At 51.7% G+C, this 24,048-nt stretch overlaps 1 protein-coding gene across 1 annotated transcript; it reads right to left on the bottom strand.

The window, feature by feature from the left end:
- Positions 1-1,105: 1,105 nt before the first annotated feature.
- Positions 1,106-14,551, bottom strand: RNF5 (ring finger protein 5). The gene is made up of 7 exons (XM_073641887.1): positions 14,433-14,551; positions 8,695-8,857; positions 6,055-6,073; positions 5,202-5,314; positions 4,765-4,825; positions 4,052-4,169; positions 1,106-3,586 (listed from the first exon to the last, which is right to left on the bottom strand). Exons 1-7 carry the CDS (start codon positions 14,458-14,460, stop codon positions 3,492-3,494), a joined length of 597 nt encoding a protein of 198 aa, XP_073497988.1. The 5' UTR covers positions 14,461-14,551; the 3' UTR covers positions 1,106-3,491.
- Positions 14,552-24,048: the final 9,497 nt, after the last annotated feature.

The following is a 24,048-nucleotide window of genomic DNA, read 5'->3' as shown; positions in this document are numbered from 1 at the left end:
GGTCCGATGCTGGAGCTGTGCCCTCGTATCTCCAATCACCAGACGAGTCAGCCAGGAACCTGAATAAGCAGCGTCCCGCGCCTGCGCAGTGTGATCACAGAGCACGCAGGGGAACAGAGCGGCATAGCGCATGTGCAGTGAAGCCGCAAACTACACCGCCTCGCTGCGCAGGAGCGGGACCAGCTGCCGGACATGTACAAATGCGCATGCACCCCACAATAATAGCGCTTGCCAGGAGCAATAGTCAAAACACATGGGCGACGCCAGCACTGACTGAATATGAGGATTACACCCCTATGACTGAATACAGCAGGTAGGACAAAGTGTATATAAAGCTATAAAAGCATTATAGCTGCACCAATTTTCATGAAAAAAGCTTGTTAGTGATGCAAACAAAGCAATGGGGGCAGTGTACATTACAACTAGGACGTGACAGTTTTTAAAGGGAACCTTTCTAATATAAATATCATCCTGTATTATACTCCAGAGCTGCGCTCACTATTCTGCTGGTGCAGTCACTGTGTGCATACATTACATTACTGATCCCGAGTTACATCCTGTATTATACTCCAGAGCTGCACTCACTAGTCTGCTGGTGCAGTCACTGTGCACATACATTAAATTACTGATCCTGAGTTTCATCCTGTATTATACCCCAGAGCTGCACTCACTATTCTGCTGGTGCAGTCACTGTGTACATACATTACATTACTGATCCTGAGTTACATCCTGTATTATACCCCAGAGCTGCACTCACTATTCTGCTGGTGCAGTCACTGTGTACATACATTACATTACTGATCCTGAGTTACATCCTGTATTATACTCCAGAGCTGCACTCACTATTCTGCTGGTGCAGTCACTGTGCACATACATTACATTACTGATCCTGAGTTACATCCTGTATTATACTCCAGAGCTGCACTCACTATTCTGCTGGTGCAGTCACTGTGCACATACATTACATTACTGATCATGTGTTACATCCTGTATTATACTCCAGGGCTGCACTCACTATTCTGCTTTGTTGTGTACATACATTACTTGGGCTGCATCATCCTCCGGAGCTGCGTGCTTACCGCCCCCTGGTGTTATACAGACACAGTGTAGTAGACTCTGTTTAATGACCGGTCAGAGGTGGATGTGCAGCTCTCGCTGCCGTCACATATTTACATTCCAACAAACATCAGATTTACATTTGCGTTTTTTACATCAATGTTCGGTAGTGAAAAATTAGTAGAAAATATCTGCCCCCCCCGGGAGGGTGTGACGGGGGGAGCGGGGGTGAGGATGGAGTGAAGGTGCGGGGGATAGGTGGGAGATAGACCCTCTGCTCTGGGTGTGACTACAGGACCCAGGACACTTACTGATCAGGCCTCGCACTATGGCTTCCCATCTAACTACAACTCCCAGCAAACCCCACACACGACAGATCAGCTATGCCCTGACTGTTGTAAGACTGCGACTTCCAGCACGTTGGGAGTTGTAGTTTTTGCTAAAGTTTGAGATCAGCACCTGTGGTGAGGCGTAGAGTCAGCAGATCCTTCTCTGCTGCTGGGCTCATGTCCCACCTAAATAATCACCTATCGGGGGAGGGGAGGGTCTGCTTACACCCTATAGGGGTGTCCAGCTCCAAAAAAAAAAAAACCCACAAAGATTATATATAAAGTTTGACGCATTTCTCTGACTTACAGCCGGCGGCAAAATAAATATTCATAGAATTCGTTTACTAAAGGTGTCGCCTCAGGCAGCTCGGATCCAGGGGAGCGACTCGAGCGGTGTGAGGGGCTGACTGCTCATAGCAATAGCTCAGCCAGACCCCTTTTCTGTTACAGATTTACAAGGGGGCTGGCTTAGATTGGGAAATGAGTAAAGATGAGCCAACACGACCCTGCTCCAGCACCAGGTAACTAGTCCATGGCCGCCGGACGGGCCTCCGACCTCCTGGGATCCCGGCACCTCTTCAGTGGAGTGAGACGCACTGGACCAGAGGAGCTGCGGTTGGCTGAGGGTAGTAGTCCTCACCGGCGGCCACATAACACTGCCCTGGGTCCTACAGATGTATCCGCTCACCTCTAGACATCAGCAGTCAGCCAGCCCCCTCCACACAGTGACCCCGGAGACGCTCCCCTGTGTCGGACCCCAGCTTACATTGCTGTTACCTGAGTCATTGTCAAATGAAGTATATGAATATTTATTTTGCAGCGTCGGCTGTAGATGAGCAGTGCAGGTTTTTCTAGCGTTTTTCACACATTTGGTGCATTTTTTTGTTTTTTTAAAGGAATTTCCCCGTTATAAAAAAGATAAGAATTGCTCAACGCAAATCTGAATAAGAAAAAAAATAAAATAAAAAAGCACCGAGTTAATACAATTGTATAAAAAAATAAAAATATTCAACATTCTTTATTTTTTTTACTAGTGAGAAAAAAAACCACTGAGTAAATCAAGAGAATATAAAATGGTATGAGAAAAAAATAAGATTGTAAAGTTACTCCATATTCTCTGTTGCAGGCAGAGTCGGCGGTGTATTACTGCATCGTACCGATCCTCAGCCACCCGTCACGGAAAATACCTGCAGCGGATAACTGACCTGCGGTTTAACCCATTGTAGAGCTTAGGGTTAAAGCCACAGGAAAAGCCCCCAGCAGACGGATGGACGATCCCTTAAAGAACTTTTTTTTTTTTTGAGCTGGACAACCACTTGGAAGACTATAAAGGCGTAAAGGTGCAATACTGATAAAGAGCTTCCTAATAGATCCTTAAAGGGTCAAGTCTTTACTGATCCACAAGACAGACAAAGTTTCCCATCACTGGGGGTCCGATTGCTGAGACCACTACAGATCCTAACAGGGCTCTGAAGTTGTGATGGCCACACACGCCATCTCTGGTGGTCCCATAGACACCTCGTCATGCACAGCCGTGTTCTGGAGATCGGTGGGGTCCCGGCGGTCGGCCGTTTGTCTGCTGTGTTCAGATAATAACCCTTTCCTATGACAGTCCAATATTCTGGAACATTGTCGGTCCCACTAATACCAGATTATAGGATTTTTACAGACATCGCTGGGCTCTGGTATCAGTTGTTGGATTGTGTCGCCATCTAGTGCGCTTACTTAGAAATCTCAAAATAAGACAAAATCTTAAGACGATGAGAGAAGACGTTTAGCAACGGTGCAAGGAGCCGCCAGGAATCTACATCCAGCATCAAGATTTCCAACCATTTAGAAGGTGCAAAAAAAAAAGAAAAAAAAAAAAAGAAGAGTAGGCGGACAAATACTTCCAAATCTAAAAAGATTTAAGGTGACCCGGGGAGGAGGGACATAAAGTGCTCGGAGAGGGGGAGATGATTGGAGGAGATCTAGGGAGTGCGTGTAGAAGGAGACCGTCTCGTTGGCCGAGGGGCGCGCGACGGGATGGAGAGGAGCTCAGAGCGGAGCCGGGAGTGTTCGGTATGACTAAGGCCCCCTGCTGGCGAGTGGCATGAACTGCAAGCCTCACACGCTGATCAACCACAGGAAAAAGAAGGCAGCGATGATGAGGAAGAGGGAGTCCGGCAGCCCGAACATCCGTCCTGGGGGAAGTCCAGTGTCTGCAAGAACGAGAGAAAGAAGAAGGTAAATCTGTGTCCAATATAATCATACAGCGAGTAATCAGCTGCACCCAGAAAGCAAAGCCGAGAGCGAAGGTCGCCTGCCCTCCCCCGCACACATGGGAAGGCGCTGACCCTGATAAAAGGACTGTACACAAATGATTCATCTCTACCAATGAGGGCGATGCTCTCCACTGCCAGCAGAATAATTGGCAATCAGCCCATCCACAGCAGCACAGAGAATTTAAGACACATTGTGATCCAAGGAAGGATGGGCGAGCCCAGCGGCGACTACAGGAGGCGGCTCCTTCGTGTCATTGTATTTCTGATCGAATATCACAACAGGCTGCAATTCACATCCCTGCCACTTGGTGGCCACATAGGCACATGTGGTATAACTGTCTCCCGATAGAGTACCACAAATCCAGCAAGGAAGGACACATAATACGTGAGAAGAGAACTTACCTGCGCGTGGAGCCGACTGGAAATCATTAGTGTTAAAAACTGTAGTAAAAAAGCCAAACGGGAAAGCTCCGATGCCAAAAGACATGTGGAAGCCGGTGTCTGTGAACCCCGGGACCCCCTGCAAAACGGAGAGAGAACTGCAATGAATATGACGGAGCTGCATATGTAATCCTACATAGCAAAAACCCTGCACAGAGAAGCCCCAGGACATCCCCCATGTCTCAAAGCTATTTGCAAACCCTGGCAGATTATGGACGAAAACAGCAGGCACATAGTAGAAAGCTCATTATTCTGCATTAACATCCCCAGTGCTGCCCCCTGCAGGATACAGCCTGCAATACAACACACAGTGCAAAGCCACCTGCAGTACAGCAGCGCCCTCTACCCGCAGAGAGTGGAGGCTGCACCAAGCAGCAGTGCCAGAGCCCCCCTCAACCCCGGCAGTGCCAAAAGCAACTGGTACGAATGTGACCCCTGGAAACATAATAGACGAGACGGTGGAGAGAGGTGTAATGGGTACAGACCACGCTAGGATTTATACCCATCTCATTTCATGTAGCACAATAAGTGTAATATCTGGCACCGATGCCACAGATTGGCGGCACCATTGCCCTGTGATACTGGGTATTGCCGTTCAGAGTCTTAAACTAAGAGTCTCCAGGGTTTTGTGAAAGTTTTGCCGCACGTCTCAGCCCACTGATGGGGCGACTTACCCCCGCGGCCCGATTCTCTGGTTCTGGCCTCTGTCCCTGAGGTCTCGGAGGAGTCTTCAACCTGAAAAGAAATGGACAGAAGTGAGGCAGGTGGAAGCCGTGTGTGACGTCTGGGGATTCACAGGACTTATCAGTGGTCCCTGGCGGGAGCCCTCCAAGTCTCCTACCACCGCCCGTCGCCTCTTCTGATACAAATCTACCAGGCCCTGGTGCGCCGTCCACAACAATGGCGTCGTGCCGGACCTACAAACCAGAGGAGATGCTGGAAGGTCCCGTCCGGTGGCCCCGAGCTACTGACCCGGCTGCTGCTCATTTCTCTGGTGTATGTAGTCGAATTTGTAACCACAGAGATGCATAAATCTGCACAGACACTGTACCCCCCAAAACACCAATGTGCAGAGTCCTTCTAGATGTGCGGCCCTGCGGCACCTCGTTACCTGGGGTCCTGCTGATTCGTGTCCCCTCGGCCGTATATCGGGATCACGTTCTCGCGGCTGATCCCTGCTTTGCACACTGGACATTCCTGTCGCTCCGGCCGCGTCTCGAACCACTGGAAAGAGCAGAAAGGATTAATAATAGCAAGGACTGTGCATTATCATCAGCCCGTTATTAGGGGTCTGTGCACCTCACTGCTGCCCTGGCACGATGCCCCCCCCCCCCCCCCCGCACCGGTTGGCAGAGTTAGCCGCTGCTGCAGTGAGTCCGGCTGCTGCCGATCGTTACAAGGTCATTTCTAATAATAAAGTGACTTCTAGTAATAGAATCGATTCTTCCCTCCACATACAGAGAGCGGCCGCCCCTCGCCCCCAGCTCCTGCCAGGCGGCCGCTCCATCACCGCATGTCCGCGTCGCTCACACAAGGACTATTAACTCCTTCATCACCCGTCATCTTCAAGAAATTTTTTAACGTCCCCTAGAAAACATGAGCTTGCAATCTTCCTTACGTTCCACATGCGGCTGTACCACAGTAGTGAACGTCTCCCTCCCCTTGAAGCCCCGATGCTGAGCTACATAAGTGTTCATTAGAGTACAGAGATGGCAGCGACGGGGCCCAGCGGCCACTCTGAAGGTGACGGGTGGTCACTAAATACTGATCTCATTTACATTTCTCTTTTGTTCACTTTGTATTTTAAATGATAAAAATAAACGAGTATCACTTTTCGGCAGCTTCTTACTCTGCAGCATTTTTCCACACCTTCCTAGACCTTCTGCTATACACCTGCACCCGACAACGGCGGTACATGTAGGTCACGAAGGGGTTAATAAGGAATATAAAAGACGAGGACTCACCTGGTGAAGACACGGCCAGCTGCGGGAGAAACGGAAAAAACACCATCAGTAAATACACCGGTCAGGGCATGCTGGGAGTTGTAGTCTCAGGGACCATAACCATAGTGAACATACAGACAACGGCCTCAGGTACAGTGATATTTACCCAGAAACAATGTGGCCGCCTCTCTGCCAAATGTCAGGGGTAAGAAATCTGCCAGACTAGAAAGCCAGGACTCTGCAGAGAACACTGATGTTTGGGGGCAGGAAGGGGGTCCCACTGCCGAGACCCCCAACGATCTCACCAGTGCCTGATGGTAAAGGAGCGGTGCCCACCAATCCATTCTCTATTGGACACTGATTACATCTCCTCCAGGTCATTGATGTCTGAGGGGGTCCGACTCCTGACAACCCCCCAAACAGCCGTTACCACGGTGTACAGCGTTGCTCTCTCCTGTAACTCAGACGCTGCTGGAGCTGATAACACCTGCGCAGTGGGGTTGTCAGGTGTCGGACCCCCACAGATCCAATATCGATGACCCCACCTATGGAAACATCATCGATATCAGAACCTCTTTAAAATTTTCCCAGTTTTGAGTCGCTGTTTTCTCATTCTTCTGTTGTGTGAGGACTTGTAGTTCCCACTGATACCACGGGAGCCACAAGGGGTTAAAAAAGCCAGATTGGCCCCAACTCCGATCCTGGCCACTACAGCAGAGCCCCCCTCCCCCCGTGACATCACACGGCCCCCACCACAGCAGAGCGCCCCCCCCCCGTGACATCACACGGCCCCCACCACAGCAGAGCGCCCCCCCCCCCGTGACATCACACGGCCCCCACCACAGCAGAGCGCCCCCCCCCCGTGACATCACACGGCCCCCACCACAGCAGAGCGCCCCCCCCCCGTGACATCACACGGCCCCCACCACAGCAGAGCGCCCCCCCCCCCGTGACATCACACGGCCCCCACCACAGCAGAGCGCCCCCCCCCCCGTGACATCACACGGCCCCCACCACAGCAGAGCGCCCCCCCCCGTGACATCACACGGCCCCCACCACAGCAGAGCGCCCCCCCCCGTGACATCACACGGCCCCCACCACAGCAGAGCGCCCCCCCCCCGTGACATCACACGGCCCCCACCACAGCAGAGCGCCCCCCCCCGTGACATCACACGGCCCCCACCACAGCAGAGCGCCCCCCCCCGTGACATCACACGGCCCCCACCACAGCAGAGCGCCCCCCCCCCGTGACATCACACGGCCCCCACCACAGCAGAGCGCCCCCCCCCCCGTGACATCACACGGCCCCCACCACAGCAGAGCGCCCCCCCCCCCGTGACATCACACGGCCCCCACCACGGCAGAGCGCCCCCCCCCCGTGACATCACACGGCCCCCACCACGGCAGAGCGCCCCCCGTGACATCACACGGCCCCCACCACGGCAGAGCCCCCCCCGTGACATCACACGGCCCCCACCACGGCAGAGCCCCCCCCGTGACATCACACGGCCCCCACCACGGCAGAGCCCCCCCCGTGACATCACACGGCCCCCACCACGGCAGAGCCCCCCCCCCGTGACATCACACGGCCCCCACCACGGCAGAGCCCCCCCCCCGTGACATCACACGGCCCCCACCACGGCAGAGCCCCCCCCCGTGACATCACACGGCCCCCACCACGGCAGAGCCCCCCCCCCGTGACATCACACGGCCCCCACCACGGCAGAGCCCCCCCCCCGTGACATCACACGGCCCCCACCACGGCAGAGCCCCCCCCCCGTGACATCACACGGCCCCCACCACGGCAGAGCCCCCCCCCGTGACATCACACGGCCCCCACCACGGCAGAGCCCCCCCCGTGACATCACACGGCCCCCACCACGGCAGAGCCCCCCCCGTGACATCACACGGCCCCCACCACGGCAGAGCCCCCCCCGTGACATCACACGGCCCCCACCACGGCAGAGCCCCCCCCGTGACATCACACGGCCCCCACCACGGCAGAGCCCCCCCCGTGACATCACACGGCCCCCACCACGGCAGAGCCCCCCCCGTGACATCACACGGCCCCCACCACGGCAGAGCCCCCCCCGTGACATCACACGGCCCCCACCACGGCAGAGCCCCCCCCGTGACATCACACGGCCCCCACCACGGCAGAGCCCCCCCCGTGACATCACACGGCCCCCACCACGGCAGAGCCCCCCCCGTGACATCACACGGCCCCCACCACGGCAGAGCCCCCCCCGTGACATCACACGGCCCCCACCACGGCAGAGCCCCCCCGTGACATCACACGGCTCCCACCACGGCAGAGCCCCCCCCCGTGACATCACACGGCCCCCACCACGGCAGAGCCCCCCCCGTGACATCACACGGCCCCCACCACGGCAGAGCCCCCCCCGTGACATCACACGGCCCCCACCACGGCAGAGCCCCCCCCGTGACATCACACGGCCCCGCCTATTAGACAATGGGGAGGAGCCACATCTCTGGGGTAGGGGCCCCTTTAAGTCCTCAGCCTCAGTATTCGGGCTGCATATCTTAGTGACCTCCACCCTAATGATATACAAGAAGGTCGCACATACAGGACAAGACGCCTAAACCGCAGTCAGGACGTCAGTAACGTAAAGTGAGAGCTGACCGCCCTCAGAGACTCACCAGTACAAGTGTCCGCACACACTGACCACCGGCTCCCGAGCGGTCTCCAGACAGATATTACATTCATAGGCCACACCGGGGCTGCCAGCAGCCGCCGCCATGGCAACCGAGAGACCGGAACCTTGCCGGGCCAAGGCGGAGCATAACGGGTGAGGTCCAGCAGCTGATTGGAGAAGAAAATAACTCGATCAAGCATGTAATTGGTCCAAACACCTGTCAATCCCATTCGCCTGCTCTCATTGGCCAAGCTCTGTTGTTTGATGCAATCAGGTGTAATCCTGAAAGAAATCGATGATTGGCTGCGGGAAGTAACCTACAGCGATAAGTGGGCGGGACAGCTGTCTGTGAAATACAAGCCCCGCCCTGATTATGTGTATTACATAATCACATGGCATCCAGACGTAACGAACTGTTTTTTTTTTTGTCAAATAACTTTATAGACACAGGTAATTTCCACACTGAACAAATCCTGTTTGTAAACAAAAGCGAATGGTAATGTTATTATTAACCCCTTCAGGGCCACCTGTGGACGCTAAAAATTATTTAAAAGAAAAACTGTTGCCCTCAGCAACCAATCAGAGCTCAGTTTGCATCTTTTAAACTGCTCTTTTAAAATATAAGCTGACCTGTGATTGGTTGCTATGGACAACAGACAGTTCTTGGGAGGAATGAGGTTTAGACTCTTTTGATAAATTTGCCCTAATATTTTTCCGGTTATGATCTCGACCTGTGCACACCTTGCAGAATTGTTGCGTTTTTTTGTCGTTTTTTTTTTCTATAACATTATGCGGTTTCATATTAGGGCAACAAGAAATAAAGCGTTTTGTTTCGGTTGCTCATCACCGACCCCACACGTCACTGGAAGATTGTAGGTGGGCTTCATTAATAACAATAAGATTTTTGCATCATTTGCTTTAGACAATTTTTTCTCTAGATTTAAAGGGGTATTCCCATCTCCAAGATCCTATCCCAATATGTAGTAGGTGTAATAATAATAATAATAATATTAGCAAATACCTCCAATTAGAAATGTAGTATAGTTCTTCTGATTAGCTATGTCTCACCCCATGTGCAGGGCATTGCAGTAGCTTAGGTATCTATGGTTACGACTGCTCATATAGTGAGATCTGTTTGTGGTTGTTACCATAGAGATACCTGAGGGATTGATGTGGTTACATAGTGGATAAGCAGTGATTGGAGCTCGCTCCGGTCACTTCTGTTACCGGCAGGTACTGGCTGTATAACACAGCCGGCACCTGCCATTTATGGAGCAGGCTCAGCACCTGAATCTTCTTCATACACCCACTCCAAGGGGTTAAAGGAGTTCCCCAACTAAGAAAAAAAATAAATAAGAACTGCCACAGAAAAGAAAAATAATAAGTAACGTTCCCTGCCCGACCGGCACTGAAGCCTCGCAGCCCTGCCAGTCCTGGTTTACACCCTGCTTACATGTGGTAGGTTTGTACAGCAGTTATGTATGCAGATTCAGCATACAACAAAATGCACCAGGACAAAGAAAACGGGGGCAAAGCCGAGCTCAAGAGGGGTATGCCGTCAATTCTTACTGCACATCACTATGGAGCCCATCTGTGAGCGATATCCTTCTCCTTGGCATTACTTGTATGAGTTCTGTACTGTGACATCATTATACAGTGGGTACGGAAAGTATTCAGACCCCTTTAAATTTTTCACTCTTTGTTTCATTGCAGCCATTTGGTAAATTCTAAAAAGTTCATTTTTTTCTCATTAAAGTACACTCTGCACCCCATCTTGACTGAAAAAAAAAACAAATGTAGAAATTTTTCCAAATTTATTAAAAATGAAAAACTGAAATATCACATAGTCATAAGTATTCAGACCCTTTGCTCAGTATTGAGTAGAAGCCTCCTTTTGAGCTAGTACAGCCATGAATCTTCTTGGGAATGATGCAACAAGTTTTTCACACCTGGATTTGGGGATCCTCGGCCATTCTTCCTTGCAGATCCTCTCCAGTTCCGTCAAGTTGGAAGGTGAACGTTGGTGGACAGCCATTTTCAGGTCTCTCCAGAGATGCTCAATTGGGTTTAGGTCAGGGGTCTGGCTGGGCCAGTCAAGAATGGTCACAGAGTTGTTCTGAAGCCACTCCTTTGTTATTTTAGCTGTGTGCTTAGAGTTATTGTCTTGTTGGATGGTGAACCTTCGGCCAAGTCTGAGGTCCAGAGCACTCTGGAAGAGGTTTTCATCCAGGATATCTCTGTACTTGGCCGCATTCATGTTTCCTTCAATTGCAACCAGTTGTCCTGTCCCTGCAGCTGAAAAACACCCCCATAGCATGATGCTGCCACCACCATGTTTCACTGTTGGGATTGTATTGGGCAGGTGATGAGCAGTGCCTGGTTTTCTCCACCCATGCCACTTAGAATTATCACCAAAAAGTTCCATCTTCGTCTCATCAGACCAGAGAATCTTATTTCTCATAGTCTGGGAGTCCTTCATGTGAGCAACTTCTATGCGGGTTTTCATATGTCTTGCACTGAGGAGAGGCTTCCATCGGGCTACTCTGCCATAAAGGCCAAACTGGTGGAGGGCTGCAGCGATAGTTGACTTTGTGGAACTTTCTCCCATCTCCCTACTGCATCTCTGGAGCTCAGCCACAGTGATCTTGGGGTTCTTCTTTACCTCTCTCACCAAGGCTCTTCTCCCACGATTGCTCAGTTTGGCTGGACGGCCAGGTCTAGGAAGACTTCTGGTGGTCCCAAACTTCTTCCATTTAAGGATTATGGAGGCCACTGTGCTCTTAGGAACCTTGAGTAATGCAGAAATTCTTTTGTAACCCTGGCTAAATCTGTGCCTTGCCACAATTCTGTCTCTGAGCTCCTTGGGCAGTTTCTTTGTGCTTATGATTCCCATTTGGTCTGACATGCACTGTGAGCTGTGAGGTCTTATATAGACAGGTGTGTGCCTTTCCAAATCAAGTCCTATCAGTTTAATTAAACACAGCTGGACTCAATGAAGGAGTAGAACCATCTCAAGGAGGATCACAAGGAAATGGACAGCATGAGACTTAAATATGAGCAAAGGGTCTGAATACTTATGACCATGTGATATTTCAGTTTTTTTCTTTTTTGATAAATTTGCAAACATTTCTATATTTCTGTTTTTGTCAGTCAAGATTGGGGTGCACAGTGTACTTTAGTGAGAAGAAAAATGAACTTTTTAGAATTTACCAAATGGCTGCAATAAAACAAAGAGTGAAACATTTAAAGGGGTATGAATACTTTCCGTACCCACTGTATGTCATATTATATTACATTGTATATGTTATATTTATTTATTTATATAGCGCCAACATATTCTGCAGCGCTTTACAATTCAGACAATTTACAGACATTATGGGCACTGTCCCCATTGGGGCTCACAATCTACATTCCCTATCAGTATGTCTTTGGAGTGTGGGAGGAAACCGGAGAACCCGGAGGAAACCCACACAAACATGGGGAGAACATACAAATGCTTGTGCTATAACAAGTTTTACAGTATCAATGTATTGGAATGTCACCATGCTCTTTATCCTCTTATTGTGACATCACTATGATAAGTATCCCTGTACTGTGAGATTGCTGTATTATCGCTGTACTGTGATATCACTGTGTGTATTATCCCTGTACTGTGACATCACTGTGTGTATTATCCCTGTGCTGTGACATCACTGTGTGTATTATCCCTGTACTGTGACATCAGTGTATTATCCCTGTGCTGTGACATCATTGTGTTTATTATCCCTGTGCTGTGACATCACTGTGTGTATTATCCCTGTACTGTGACATCACTGTGTGTATTATCTCTGTACTGTGACATCACTGTGTGTATTATCCCTGTACTGTGACATCACTATGTGCATTATTCCTGTGCATTATGATTACCATGATAATTATAACCTGTTAATGTTGTAAACTTGCTGCTAAGGCCGGGGTCAGACGAGCAATGATTCTCTAATGCGAGAGGATCGACCCTATTATGCTAATGACACTCAGCTAAAACTCTGTCAGAGATTGATCCGGGTGTCAGCTCAGTGTGATCCGATTCTCTCGCATGAAAGCGTCGGAGAAGATGGAGAACCTAATTACTCCATTTTCTCCACTGTCTGAGTCCGGGGATGTCAGACTGCACTCGGATGACATCTGCGTGCAGTCCGATGTTTCACACGCACCCACAGACTTGTATGGATGTGCACGATCCGAATTCCAGAGGCACCGCAGCGTGCGGCCATTTTTAGTCATGGCGAATCAGTAAGGGAAAAAAGTCACAGATCTGCACTGCCCCATAGTGTAACATTGGGCCGAGTGCCATCCGATAAATCATCAGGGAGCGCGCGGCCCTGTTATACGCTGGTGTGAGCCAAAATCGTTGTAATGGTGAGGTTGTTACTTGTGGTGGGAGTGGGCAAACACCGAGAACCAACCAGTTCTAGAATTGGGCACCCAAAGTAGTTTTCAGCTCCACATCTTTCCAGTACTGACTCCTACTAACTCACTAACTATGCTCATGGTGACACGGACTTCTCACAGTCACATCGCTCACGTATGAAGCCGCTGATGACTCATTACAGGGTGTGGATTTTTACCCGGCAGCTACAACATATTACTTGCCTGAATAACCGTCTGTATCTGGGTTGGGTAATCGGCCTTTTTTGTATATGTTGTTTCTCTACGGACCCCCATAGTGGTGGCTGTATGATTCGTCACCTGAGGGTCAATGATCCCAGTGATCACGGGATCGGTTCCTTGCTCCTTGGGTATGTGGGCGATGGGGCAACCATCTTCTGTTCCCCACTCTTAGCTTGAAAAAGTAGAGCGGATGTTCACCCAGATCACCAGGGGTCTAAGAGCTGGATCAGACGGGCATATCTGATGGCCTGTATAAGGACCACAATGCCTGGCCTGACCGCGGGTAAGGAGGATGGAAATAGGGAGAAGTGTCCCTTCCTGTGCCCGTCACCACCCCACAACATGATTATAGGGCATTGATGGCATTGTCATAGCATTTGGGGGCCTGGCGAAGCCCCTGTGTCTGCCATGTTTTTACACCTCTGTGGCTGAGCATCATAGGAGATTGGTGCACTATACTACTATATTTTAGTGCATTATATAAACCATTCAGGTTCAAGTCCCCTAGAGGGGTTAATAAAAAAAAATTAAAATATAAGTGAGTAAAATATAAAAAATATATATATAAAAATTCATATCATTCCCTTTTCATGGAATGTAAATACAATCTAAAATATATAGTACAGACCAAAAGTTTGGACACACCTTCTCATTTATAGATTTTTCTGTATTTTCATGACTATGAAAATTGTACATTCACACTGAAGGCATCAAAACTATGAATTACCACATGTGGAATTATATACTTAACAAAAAAGTGTGAAACAGCTGAAAATATGTCTTATATTCTAGGTTCTTCAAAGTAGCCACCTTTTGCTTTGATGACTGCTTTGCACTCTCTTGGCATTCTCTTGATGAGCTTCAAGAGGTAGTCACTGGAAATGGTTTTCACTTCACAGGTGTGCCCTGTCAGGTTTAATAAGTGGGATTTCTTGCCTTATAAATGGGGTTGGGACCATCAGTTGTGTTGTGCAGAAGTCTGGTGGATACACAGCTGATAGTCCTACTGAATAGACTGTTAGAATTTGTATTATGGCAAGAAAAAAGCAGCTAAGTAAAGAAAAACGAGTGGCCATCATTACTGTAACATACCTGGCGGCGTCCTTGCATGGTGGTCCATCTCCCACTGTGCAAGAGGGCGCACTTGATCTCCTGTCCAGAATGTCTCTCTGGCTTCCCTCCATGCTGTCTGTTTGTGTCTGTTTCTGCTGCTTAAGGGCGGCGCCCGATCACTTCCTGCCTTTTGTACCTGCTGTGGGTCACACCCCTTGTGCGTCCTCAGCCTATTGCTGTCTGTCACTTGGTATATAGCTCAGCAGCTCCCTTCTATCCCTGCCTGAGCATAGTGTTTCTTTCAGTGTGTGCTTGCACTCTGAAGGTGCCAGGTCCTGTTCTGTGTTCTCTTGTCTGCCTATCCTGGAGGCTGTATTTCCAGGCCTGTCTGAACACGCTCCTAGCCTGTTCCTCCTGCCTTCTAGGGGCCGATTACCTAGACCTGTTCCTGTATCTTGTCTGACCTGTCTGAACACGCTCCTAGCCTGTTCCTCCTGCCTCTCTGGGGGCCGTATTCCCAGACCCGCTCCTGTATCCCGCTGCAGTGTCGGTCTCCTCCGTACACTCAGTTCCAGTCTGAACTCTCTCCTATCCTTTACCTGTTTTTCCTCTATGTCCGTTCCCTTCCTTTTTCTGCAGAGTCTGAACTCGTACCTAACTCCTGCTTGTTGTCTCTGTACTCCCGTTTGTGAGTTTGTGGTCCACTCGCTACTTCACTGCAAGTACCCTGTGGGTGTCTGGCTCTGCCTTTCCCTTCCTGTCTGTTCCGTGTGAACTGAGCCCTGTCCCCCCTACTCAGCCTAGCCTGCTCTGACTCCTCTGCCCGCTGCTCCGGCAGTCCTGTCCTGCCCTGCTTCTGCCCGCTGCTCCGGCAGTCCTGTCCTGCCCTGCTTCTGCCCGCTGCTCCGGCAGTCCTGTCCTGCCCTGCTTCTGCCCGCTGCTCCGGCAGTCCTGTCCTGCCCTGCTTCTGCCCGCTGCTCCGGCAGTCCTGTCCTGCCCTGCTTCTGCCCGCTGCTCCGGCAGTCCTGTCCTGCCCTGCTTCTGCCCGCTGCTCCGGCAGTCCTGTCCTGCCCTGCTTGTGCTCGCTGCTCCTGCAGCCCCGTCCTGCTCTGTTCTTGCCCACCGCTTCGGGCGTTCCCTCTCTGCTGTGGTTGTCTACCGCATCTGCGGTTCTGTGACCCAGTCTGTACTGGGTCTTAACCTTTCTGTGCTCCAGCCCGTCCTTTCGGCCAGTACCTCCCTGCCTGCTTACTCGCCTATATCCACCCATCTGCATACCTGCCGTGTTTGCTTATATCCACCAGTCTGTGCCAGCCTAACCTGCCTGTTCCTGAGTCCCAGTGTGTACTGGGTCCTATCCTGCCTGTGTTCCTACCTGCTAGTGCCTCCCTGTCTGCACTCTAGCTGTGCTTGCCTGTACCCCTCTACCTGTATTGTTCCTGAGTCCCAGTGTGTACTGGGTCCTATCCCGCCTGTGTTCCTACCTGCTAGTGCCTCCCTGTCTGCACTCTAGCTGCGCTTGCCTTTACCCGCCTGCCTGCATACCAGTCGTGCCTGCCTATACCCTCCAGTCTGTGCGCCAGCCTAACCAGCCTGATCCAGTAATCCCTGTGTGGGTCAACCCCCGTGTCCGGAGTTTGACCTGGAGTAGCACCTGGTCCCTCTGCCCGGTTTCTCCCTGGTGCACTGGCGTCGTATGCCGTCGTGCCATCTTGGTCGGATCGGCCAGATACTTAGTCACGCCCCTCCAGGCACTCTCCGGTTCATGGTCCAGTGGAATTACTACAATCACACGCACACGCCGCTCAGCCCGGGCGTGTGCATAACAGCATGCTCAGGCCATGGTTCCCGTTGAGCCCCACGGCCTTCGCTCTTTGAGAAGTTTTTCCAGCGAATACATGCATTAAAATAAAATAAATAAATTTTTTTTCCCCCTTTAGCTAGTTCCAGGCGAATTACGCACCCGTCCAGATGGATCTATCAGCCCTCGTTCCTGCGGATCCGCCACGTTACTATGGGGATCCAAGACAGTGTCGTGCATTTGTGGAGCAATGCATGCTACACTTTAAGGCCTACCCTCTCTATTTTCCTTCCGATTGGGCTAAAGTGGCCTTTATGATTGACTACCTAGCGGGTGATGCCTTGAAATGGGTCACCCCCCTATGGGAAGCATGGGATCCTGTCATCCTTGACCTGCAGGCCTTCCTGGTGGCCTTTCGTATGGTCTTCGAGGACCCTAACTCTGAAGCCCCTGCTGAAGCTTCACTTCCCAATATCCCGGAGCAGCCCCGACGGGTAATGTGTGTGGGTAGCGCAATAGTCCTCCAGCCCAATGAGACTACTGCCCACCCAGAATCCTCACAGGGTGACTACGCTTTCCGGAATACTTCTCTCAACCTCAAGAGGCAGTCCAGACGTGCTAGACGTAGAGGCAAGCCGTCACGCCAGGGTCTGTCCTCCCTGAGACCTCCTGACCCCAACCTTGAAGTCCCTACTGAAGCTTCATCTCCCTGTATCCCGGAGAAACCCCAATGGGTAATGTGCGTGGGTAGTGCACCAGTTCTCCTGGCCGAAGAGACTTCTGCCCATCCAGACTCCACACAGGAGAACTTCCTGCACCCGGCATCAGATGCTTCTTTCTCTTTTACCGGTGTGCATGTCCAAGGATGCTCCAAAGCTGTGGTTACCTCAGAGTCTGTGCACCTCTACTACCTGGCGGAGGATCCCCTGTTGCCTCCTGAACCCTCCGGGATACCACTCGATGACAAATGGAGAGAGACTTCTCTACACCCGGTACTCAATACTTTGTCCGCTTCGTCCTGTGAGCCTGACAATGGGTACCCCAAAGTGGTAGTTACCTCCGAGTCTCTACACCCCTCCGACCAGGCGGAGGATCTCCAGTTGTCTCCTGAACCCTTCGGGGTGCTACCTGGTAGCGAAAGGACAGAGACTCTCCTATACTCTGTACCTGATACCTCGCTCGCTTCGTCCAGTGAGTCCAACTTAGTGTACTCCGAAGCAGAGGTTACTCCTGAGTCTCTACACCCCTCCGACCAGGCGGAGGACCTCCAGTTGTGTTCAGAATCCTTCGGGGTGCCACCTGGTGGTGAATGGACAGAGACTTTCCTATATCCTGGATCTGATACCTCGCTTGCTTCGTCCAGTGAGTCCGACCTAGTGTACTCTGAAGCAGAGGTTACCCGTGAGTCTCTACACCCCTCTGACCAGGCGGAGGACCGCCAGCTGTCTCCAGAACCCTTCGGGGTGCCACCTGGTGGTGAATGGACAGAGACTTTCCTATACTCGGTACCCGATACCTCGCCTGCTTCCTCCAGTGAGTCCGACCTAGTGTACTCTGAAGCAGAGGTTACCCGTGAGTCTCTACACCCCTCTGACCAGGCGGAGGACCGCCAGCTGTCTCCAGAACCCTTCGGGGTGCCACCTGGTGGTGAATGGACAGAGACTTTCCTATACTCGGTACCCGATACCTCGCCTGCTTCCTCCAGTGAGTCCGACCTAGTGTACTCTGAAGCAGTTGTTTTCTCTGAGCCTCTGCACTCTTCTGACCCGGCGGAGGACCTCCAGTTGTTTCCTGAATCCTCCGGGATACCACCAGATAACAAAGAGACAGTGACTTTTCCTCATTATGTACGTGATAACCCGTCTATTTCTTCCTGTGAGCTTGACAAGATGTACCTCGAAGCAGAGATTACCCTTAAGTCTCTGTCCCCCTCCAACCCAGTGAACGACTGGCCCTCGAATTCCCTGCGGAAGATTCTGGCAGGCCTGAAGAAGAGGGGGCGTAAGGGGGGAGGTACTGTAACATACCTGGCGGCGTCCTTGCATGGTGGTCCATCTCCCACTGTGCAAGAGGGCGCACTTGATCTCCTGTCCAGAATGTCTCTCTGGCTTCCCTCCATGCTGTCTGTTTGTGTCTGTTTCTGCTGCTTAAGGGCGGCGCCCGATCACTTCCTGCCTTTTGTACCTGCTGTGGGTCACACCCCTTGTGCGTCCTCAGCCTATTGCTGTCTGTCACTTGGTATATAGCTCAGCAGCTCCCTTCTATCCCTGCCTGAGCATAGTGTTTCTTTCAGTGTGTGCTTGCACTCTGAAGGTGCCAGGTCCTGTTCTGTGTTCTCTTGTCTGCCTATCCTGGAGGCTGTATTTCCAGGCCTGTCTGAACACGCTCCTAGCCTGTTCCTCCTGCCTTCTAGGGGCCGATTACCTAGACCTGTTCCTGTATCTTGTCTGACCTGTCTGAACACGCTCCTAGCCTGTTCCTCCTGCCTCTCTGGGGGCCGTATTCCCAGACCCGCTCCTGTATCCCGCTGCAGTGTCGGTCTCCTCCGTACACTCAGTTCCAGTCTGAACTCTCTCCTATCCTTTACCTGTTTTTCCTCTATGTCCGTTCCCTTCCTTTTTCTGCAGAGTCTGAACTCGTACCTAACTCCTGCTTGTTGTCTCTGTACTCCCGTTTGTGAGTTTGTGGTCCACTCGCTACTTCACTGCAAGTACCCTGTGGGTGTCTGGCTCTGCCTTTCCCTTCCTGTCTGTTCCGTGTGAACTGAGCCCTGTCCCCCCTACTCAGCCTAGCCTGCTCTGACTCCTCTGCCCGCTGCTCCGGCAGTCCTGTCCTGCCCTGCTTCTGCCCGCTGCTCCGGCAGTCCTGTCCTGCCCTGCTTCTGCCCGCTGCTCCGGCAGTCCTGTCCTGCCCTGCTTCTGCCCGCTGCTCCGGCAGTCCTGTCCTGCCCTGCTTCTGCCCGCTGCTCCGGCAGTCCTGTCCTGCCCTGCTTCTGCCCGCTGCTCCGGCAGTCCTGTCCTGCCCTGCTTCTGCCCGCTGCTCCGGCAGTCCTGTCCTGCCCTGCTTGTGCTCGCTGCTCCTGCAGCCCCGTCCTGCTCTGTTCTTGCCCACCGCTTCGGGCGTTCCCTCTCTGCTGTGGTTGTCTACCGCATCTGCGGTTCTGTGACCCAGTCTGTACTGGGTCTTAACCTTTCTGTGCTCCAGCCCGTCCTTTCGGCCAGTACCTCCCTGCCTGCTTACTCGCCTGTATCCACCCATCTGCATACCTGCCGTGTTTGCTTATATCCACCAGTCTGTGCCAGCCTAACCTGCCTGTTCCTGAGTCCCAGTGTGTACTGGGTCCTATCCTGCCTGTGTTCCTACCTGCTAGTGCCTCCCTGTCTGCACTCTAGCTGTGCTTGCCTGTACCCCTCTACCTGTATTGTTCCTGAGTCCCAGTGTGTACTGGGTCCTATCCCGCCTGTGTTCCTACCTGCTAGTGCCTCCCTGTCTGCACTCTAGCTGCGCTTGCCTTTACCCGCCTGCCTGCATACCAGTCGTGCCTGCCTATACCCTCCAGTCTGTGCGCCAGCCTAACCAGCCTGATCCAGTAATCCCTGTGTGGGTCAACCCCCGTGTCCGGAGTTTGACCTGGAGTAGCACCTGGTCCCTCTGCCCGGTTTCTCCCTGGTGCACTGGCGTCGTATGCCGTCGTGCCATCTTGGTCGGATCGGCCAGATACTTAGTCACGCCCCTCCAGGCACTCTCCGGTTCATGGTCCAGTGGAATCACTACAATCACACGCACACGCCGCTCAGCCCGGGCGTGTGCATAACAATTACTTTAAGAAATGAAGGTCAGTCAGTGCGAAAAATTGGGAAAACTTTGAAAGTGTCCCCAAGTGCAGTTGCAAAAACCATCAAGCGCTACAAAGAAACTGGCTCACATGAGGACCGCCCCAGGAAAGGAAGACCAAGAGTCACCTCTGCTTCTGAGGATAAGTTTATCCGAGTCACCAGCCTCAGAAATTGCAGGTTAACAGCAGCTCAGATTAGAGACCAGGTCAATGCCACACAGAGTTCTAGCAGCAGACACATCTCTTCAACAACTGTTAAGAGGAGACTTTGTGCAGCAGGCCTTCATGGTAAAATAGCTGCTAGGAAACCACTGCTAAGGACAGGCAACAAGCAGAAGAGACTTGTTTGGGCTAAAGAACACAAGGAATGGACATTAGACCAGTGGAAATCTGTGCTTTGGTCTGATGAGTCCAAATTTGAGATCTTTGGTTCCAACCACCGTGTCTTTGTGTGACGCATAAAAGGTGAACGGATGGACTCTACATGCCTCGTTCCCACCGTGAAGCATGGAGGAGGAGGTGTGATGGTGTGGGGGTGCTTTGCTGGTGACACTGTTGGGGATTTATTCAAAATTGAAGGCATACTGAACCAGCATGGCTACCACAGCATCTTGCAGCGGCATGCTATTCCATCCGGTTTGCGTTTAGTTGGACCATCATTTATTTTTCAACAGGACATTGACCCCAAACACACCTCCAGGCTGTGTAAGGGCTATTTGATCAAGAAGGAGAGTGATGGGGTGCTACGCCAGATGACCTGGCCTCCACAGTCACCAGACCTGAACCCAATCGAGATGGTTTGGGGTGAGCTGGACCGCAGAGTGAAGGCAAAAGGGCCAACAAGTGCTAAGCATCTCTGGGAACTCCTTCAAGATTGTTGGAAGACCATTTCCGGTGACTACCTCTAGAAGCTCATCAAGAGAATGCCAAGAGTGTGCAAAGCAGTCATCAAAGCAAAAGGTGGCTACTTTGAAGAACCTAGAATATAAGACATATTTTCAGTTGTTTCACACTTTTTTGTTAAGTATATAATTCCACATGTGTTAATTCATAGTTTTGATGCCTTCAGTGTGAATGAACAATTTTCATAGTCATGAAAATACAGAAAAATCTTTAAATGAGAAGGTGTGTCCAAACTTTTGGTCTGTACTGTATATATATATATATATATATTTGGAATCGCCGCATGCACAACTGTCCAAACTAATAAAGTATATTAATTCTATACGGCGGCGAATGTCAAAATGTAAAACATTCAGAATGGCAGAATTGCTGTTTTTTTTGTCACTTTGCCTCCCAAAAAAAGATCAGAAAGTCGTATAAACTCTAACATGGTGATGATAAAAAGTACAACTTGTACCGCAAAAAACAAGACTTGATATAAGTCTACCGACTGAAAACTAAATAAAAGTATATATAGTCAGAGCTAATAATGTCTCTCCCCAGGGTTAATAAAGGGTTAATGGGTCGCTCCCTCCATAACTTCCCGTTGACAGTGGGAGGACATGTGATTATTAGAGATGACCTTTGATTGATAGCTCCAGGCACCGACCTTTGTCTATGGCTGCAGCCCTCGCATTATACTGCGAGCTCTCACTCACAGGATGGAGGATCGGAGGAGATCTGAGCAAGGGGCGAAAGGGTTAACAAGACCCCGGACTCTGAAAAAAGGGACCGCAACAAAACTGCAGGGAGTATAAAGGGTTATTGGGGAGGTGGAGCAGCTGCAACTACTGTATAGATCTGGGGTGCAGGAAGGGTTAATGTTCAAAGACTGAGAACCTGTGCTGCTAGAAGGGTTAACGCCCTGAAGCTACACGTCTGTGGTGCAAGAGGGGTTAATGTATGCATTTCTGGGATGGAGGAAGGGTTAATGAAGTGAATTGCAGGTCTGAGGTGCGGGAGGGGTTAATGCTGTGATCAGGTGCAGGCGGGGTTAATGCGGTGATCAGGTGCTGGAGGGGTTAATGCGGTGATCAGGTGCTGGAGGGGTTAATGCTGTGATCAGGTGCTGGAGGGGTTAATGCTGTGATCAGGTGCTGGAGGGGTTAATGCTGTCAGCAGGTGCTGGAGGGGTTAATGCTGTGATCAGGTGCTGGAGGGGTTAATGCTGTGATCAGGTGCTGGAGGGGTTAATGCTGTGAGCGGGTGCTGGAGGGGTTAATGCTGTGAGCGGGTGCTGGAGGGGTTAATGCTGTGGTCAGGTGCTGGAGGGGTTAATGCAGTGAGCAGGTGCTGGAGGGGTTAATGCTGTGATCAGGTGCTGGAGGGGTTAATGCTGTGATCAGGTGCTGGAGGGGTTAATTCTGTGATCAGGTGCTGGAGGGGTTAATGTTGTGATCAGGTGCTGGAGGGGTTAATGCTGTGATCAGGTGCTGGAGGGCTTAATGCTGTGATCAGGTGCTGGAGGGCTTAATGCTGTGATCAGGTGCTGGAGGGGTTAATGCTGTCAGCAGGTGCTGGAGGGGTTAATGCTGTCAGCAGGTGCTGGAGGGGTTAATGCTGTCAGCAGGTGCTGGAGGGGTTAATGCTGTGATCAGGTGCTGGAGGGGTTAATTCTGTGATCAGGTGCTGGAGGGGTTAATTCTGTGATCAGGTGCTGGAGGGGTTAATGTTGTGATCAGGTGCTGGAGGGGTTAATGCTGTGATCAGGTGCTGGAGGGCTTAATGCTGTGATCAGGTGCTGGAGGGGTTAATGCTGTGGTCAGGTGCTGGAGGGGTTAATGCTGTGGTCAGGTGCTGGAGGGGTTAATGCTGTGGTCAGGTGCTGGAGGGGTTAATGCTGTGGTCAGGTGCTGGAGGGCTTAATGCTGTCAGCAGGTGCTGGAGGGGTTAATGCTGTCAGCAGGTGCTGGAGGGGTTAATGCTGTCAGCAGGTGCTGGAGGGGTTAATGCTGTCAGCAGGTGCTGGAGGGGTTAATGCTGTGGTCAGGTGTGGGAGGGGTTAATGCTGTGGTCAGGTGCTGGAGGGGTTAATGCTGTGAGCGGGTGCTGGAGGGGTTAATGCTGTGAGCAGGTGCTGGAGGGGTTAATGCTGTGAGCGGGTGCTGGAGGGGTTAATGCTGTGAGCGGGTGCTGGAGGGGTTAATGCTGTGAGCGGGTGCTGGAGGGGTTAATGCTGTGAGCGGGTGCTGGAAGGGTTAATGCTGTGAGCGGGTGCTGGAGGGGTTAATGCTGTGAGCGGGTGCTGGAGGGGTTAATGCTGTGAGCGGGTGCTGGAGGGGTTAATGCTGTGAGCGGGTGCTGGAGGGGTTAATGCTGTGGTCGGGTGCTGGAGGGGTTAATGCTGTCAGCAGGTGCTGGAGGGGTTAATGCTGTGGTCAGGTGCTGGAGGGGTTAATGCTGTGGTCAGGTGCTGGAGGGGTTAATGCTGTGATCAGGTGCTGGAGGGGTTAATTCTGTGATCAGGTGCTGGAGGGGTTAATTCTGTGATCAGGTGCTGGAGGGGTTAATGCTGTGATCAGGTGCTGGAGGGGTGAATGCTGTGATCAGGTGCTGGAGGGGTTAATGCTGTCAGCAGGTGCTGGAGGGGTTAATGCTGTGGTCAGGTGCTGGAGGGGTTAATGCTGTCAGCAGGTGCTGGAGGGGTTAATGCTGTCAGCAGTTGCAGGCGGGGTTAATGCCGTGAGCAGGTGCTGGAGGGGTTAATGCTGTGGTCAGGTGTGGGAGGGGTTAATGCTGTGGTCAGGTGCTGGAGGGGTTAATGCAGTGAGCAGGTGCTGGAGGGGTTAATGCTGTGAGCAGGTGCTGGAGGGGTTAATGCAGTGAGCAGGTGCTGGAGGGGTTAATGCTGTCAGCAGGTGCTGGAGGGGTTAATGCTGTCAGCAGGTGCTGGAGGGGTTAATGCTGTCAGCAGGTGCTGGAGGGGTTAATGCTGTCAGCAGTTGCAGGCGGGGTTAATGCCGTGAGCAGGTGCTGGAGGGGTTAATGCTGTGGTCAGGTGCTGGAGGGGTTAATGCTGTCAGCAGGTGCTGGAGGGGTTAATGCCGTGAGCAGGTGCTGGAGGGGTTAATGCTGTG

Source organism: Phyllobates terribilis, unplaced genomic scaffold (assembly GCF_046119375.1).
Source record: "Phyllobates terribilis strain yellow unplaced genomic scaffold, ASM4611937v1 Scaffold_7__3_contigs__length_470593459, whole genome shotgun sequence".
NCBI classification, from domain to species: domain Eukaryota; kingdom Metazoa; phylum Chordata; class Amphibia; order Anura; family Dendrobatidae; genus Phyllobates; species Phyllobates terribilis.
This window is presented reverse-complemented; position numbering and strand designations above follow the sequence as displayed.

What these genes read in the sequence shown, in the direction of transcription:
- RNF5 (XM_073641887.1), bottom strand. Translation starts at nt 14,460, where the DNA reads ATGGACCACCATGCAAGGACGCCGCCAG. An exon ending in ACGAATCAGCAGGACCCCAG is followed by an intron (nt 4,826 to 5,201) that starts GTAACGAGGTGC and finishes ATTTCTTTTCAG; the next exon opens with GTTGAAGACTCCTCCGAGAC. An exon ending in CAGAGAATCGGGCCGCGGGG is followed by an intron (nt 4,170 to 4,764) that starts GTAAGTCGCCCC and finishes TCCGTTTTGCAG; the next exon opens with GGGGTCCCGGGGTTCACAGA.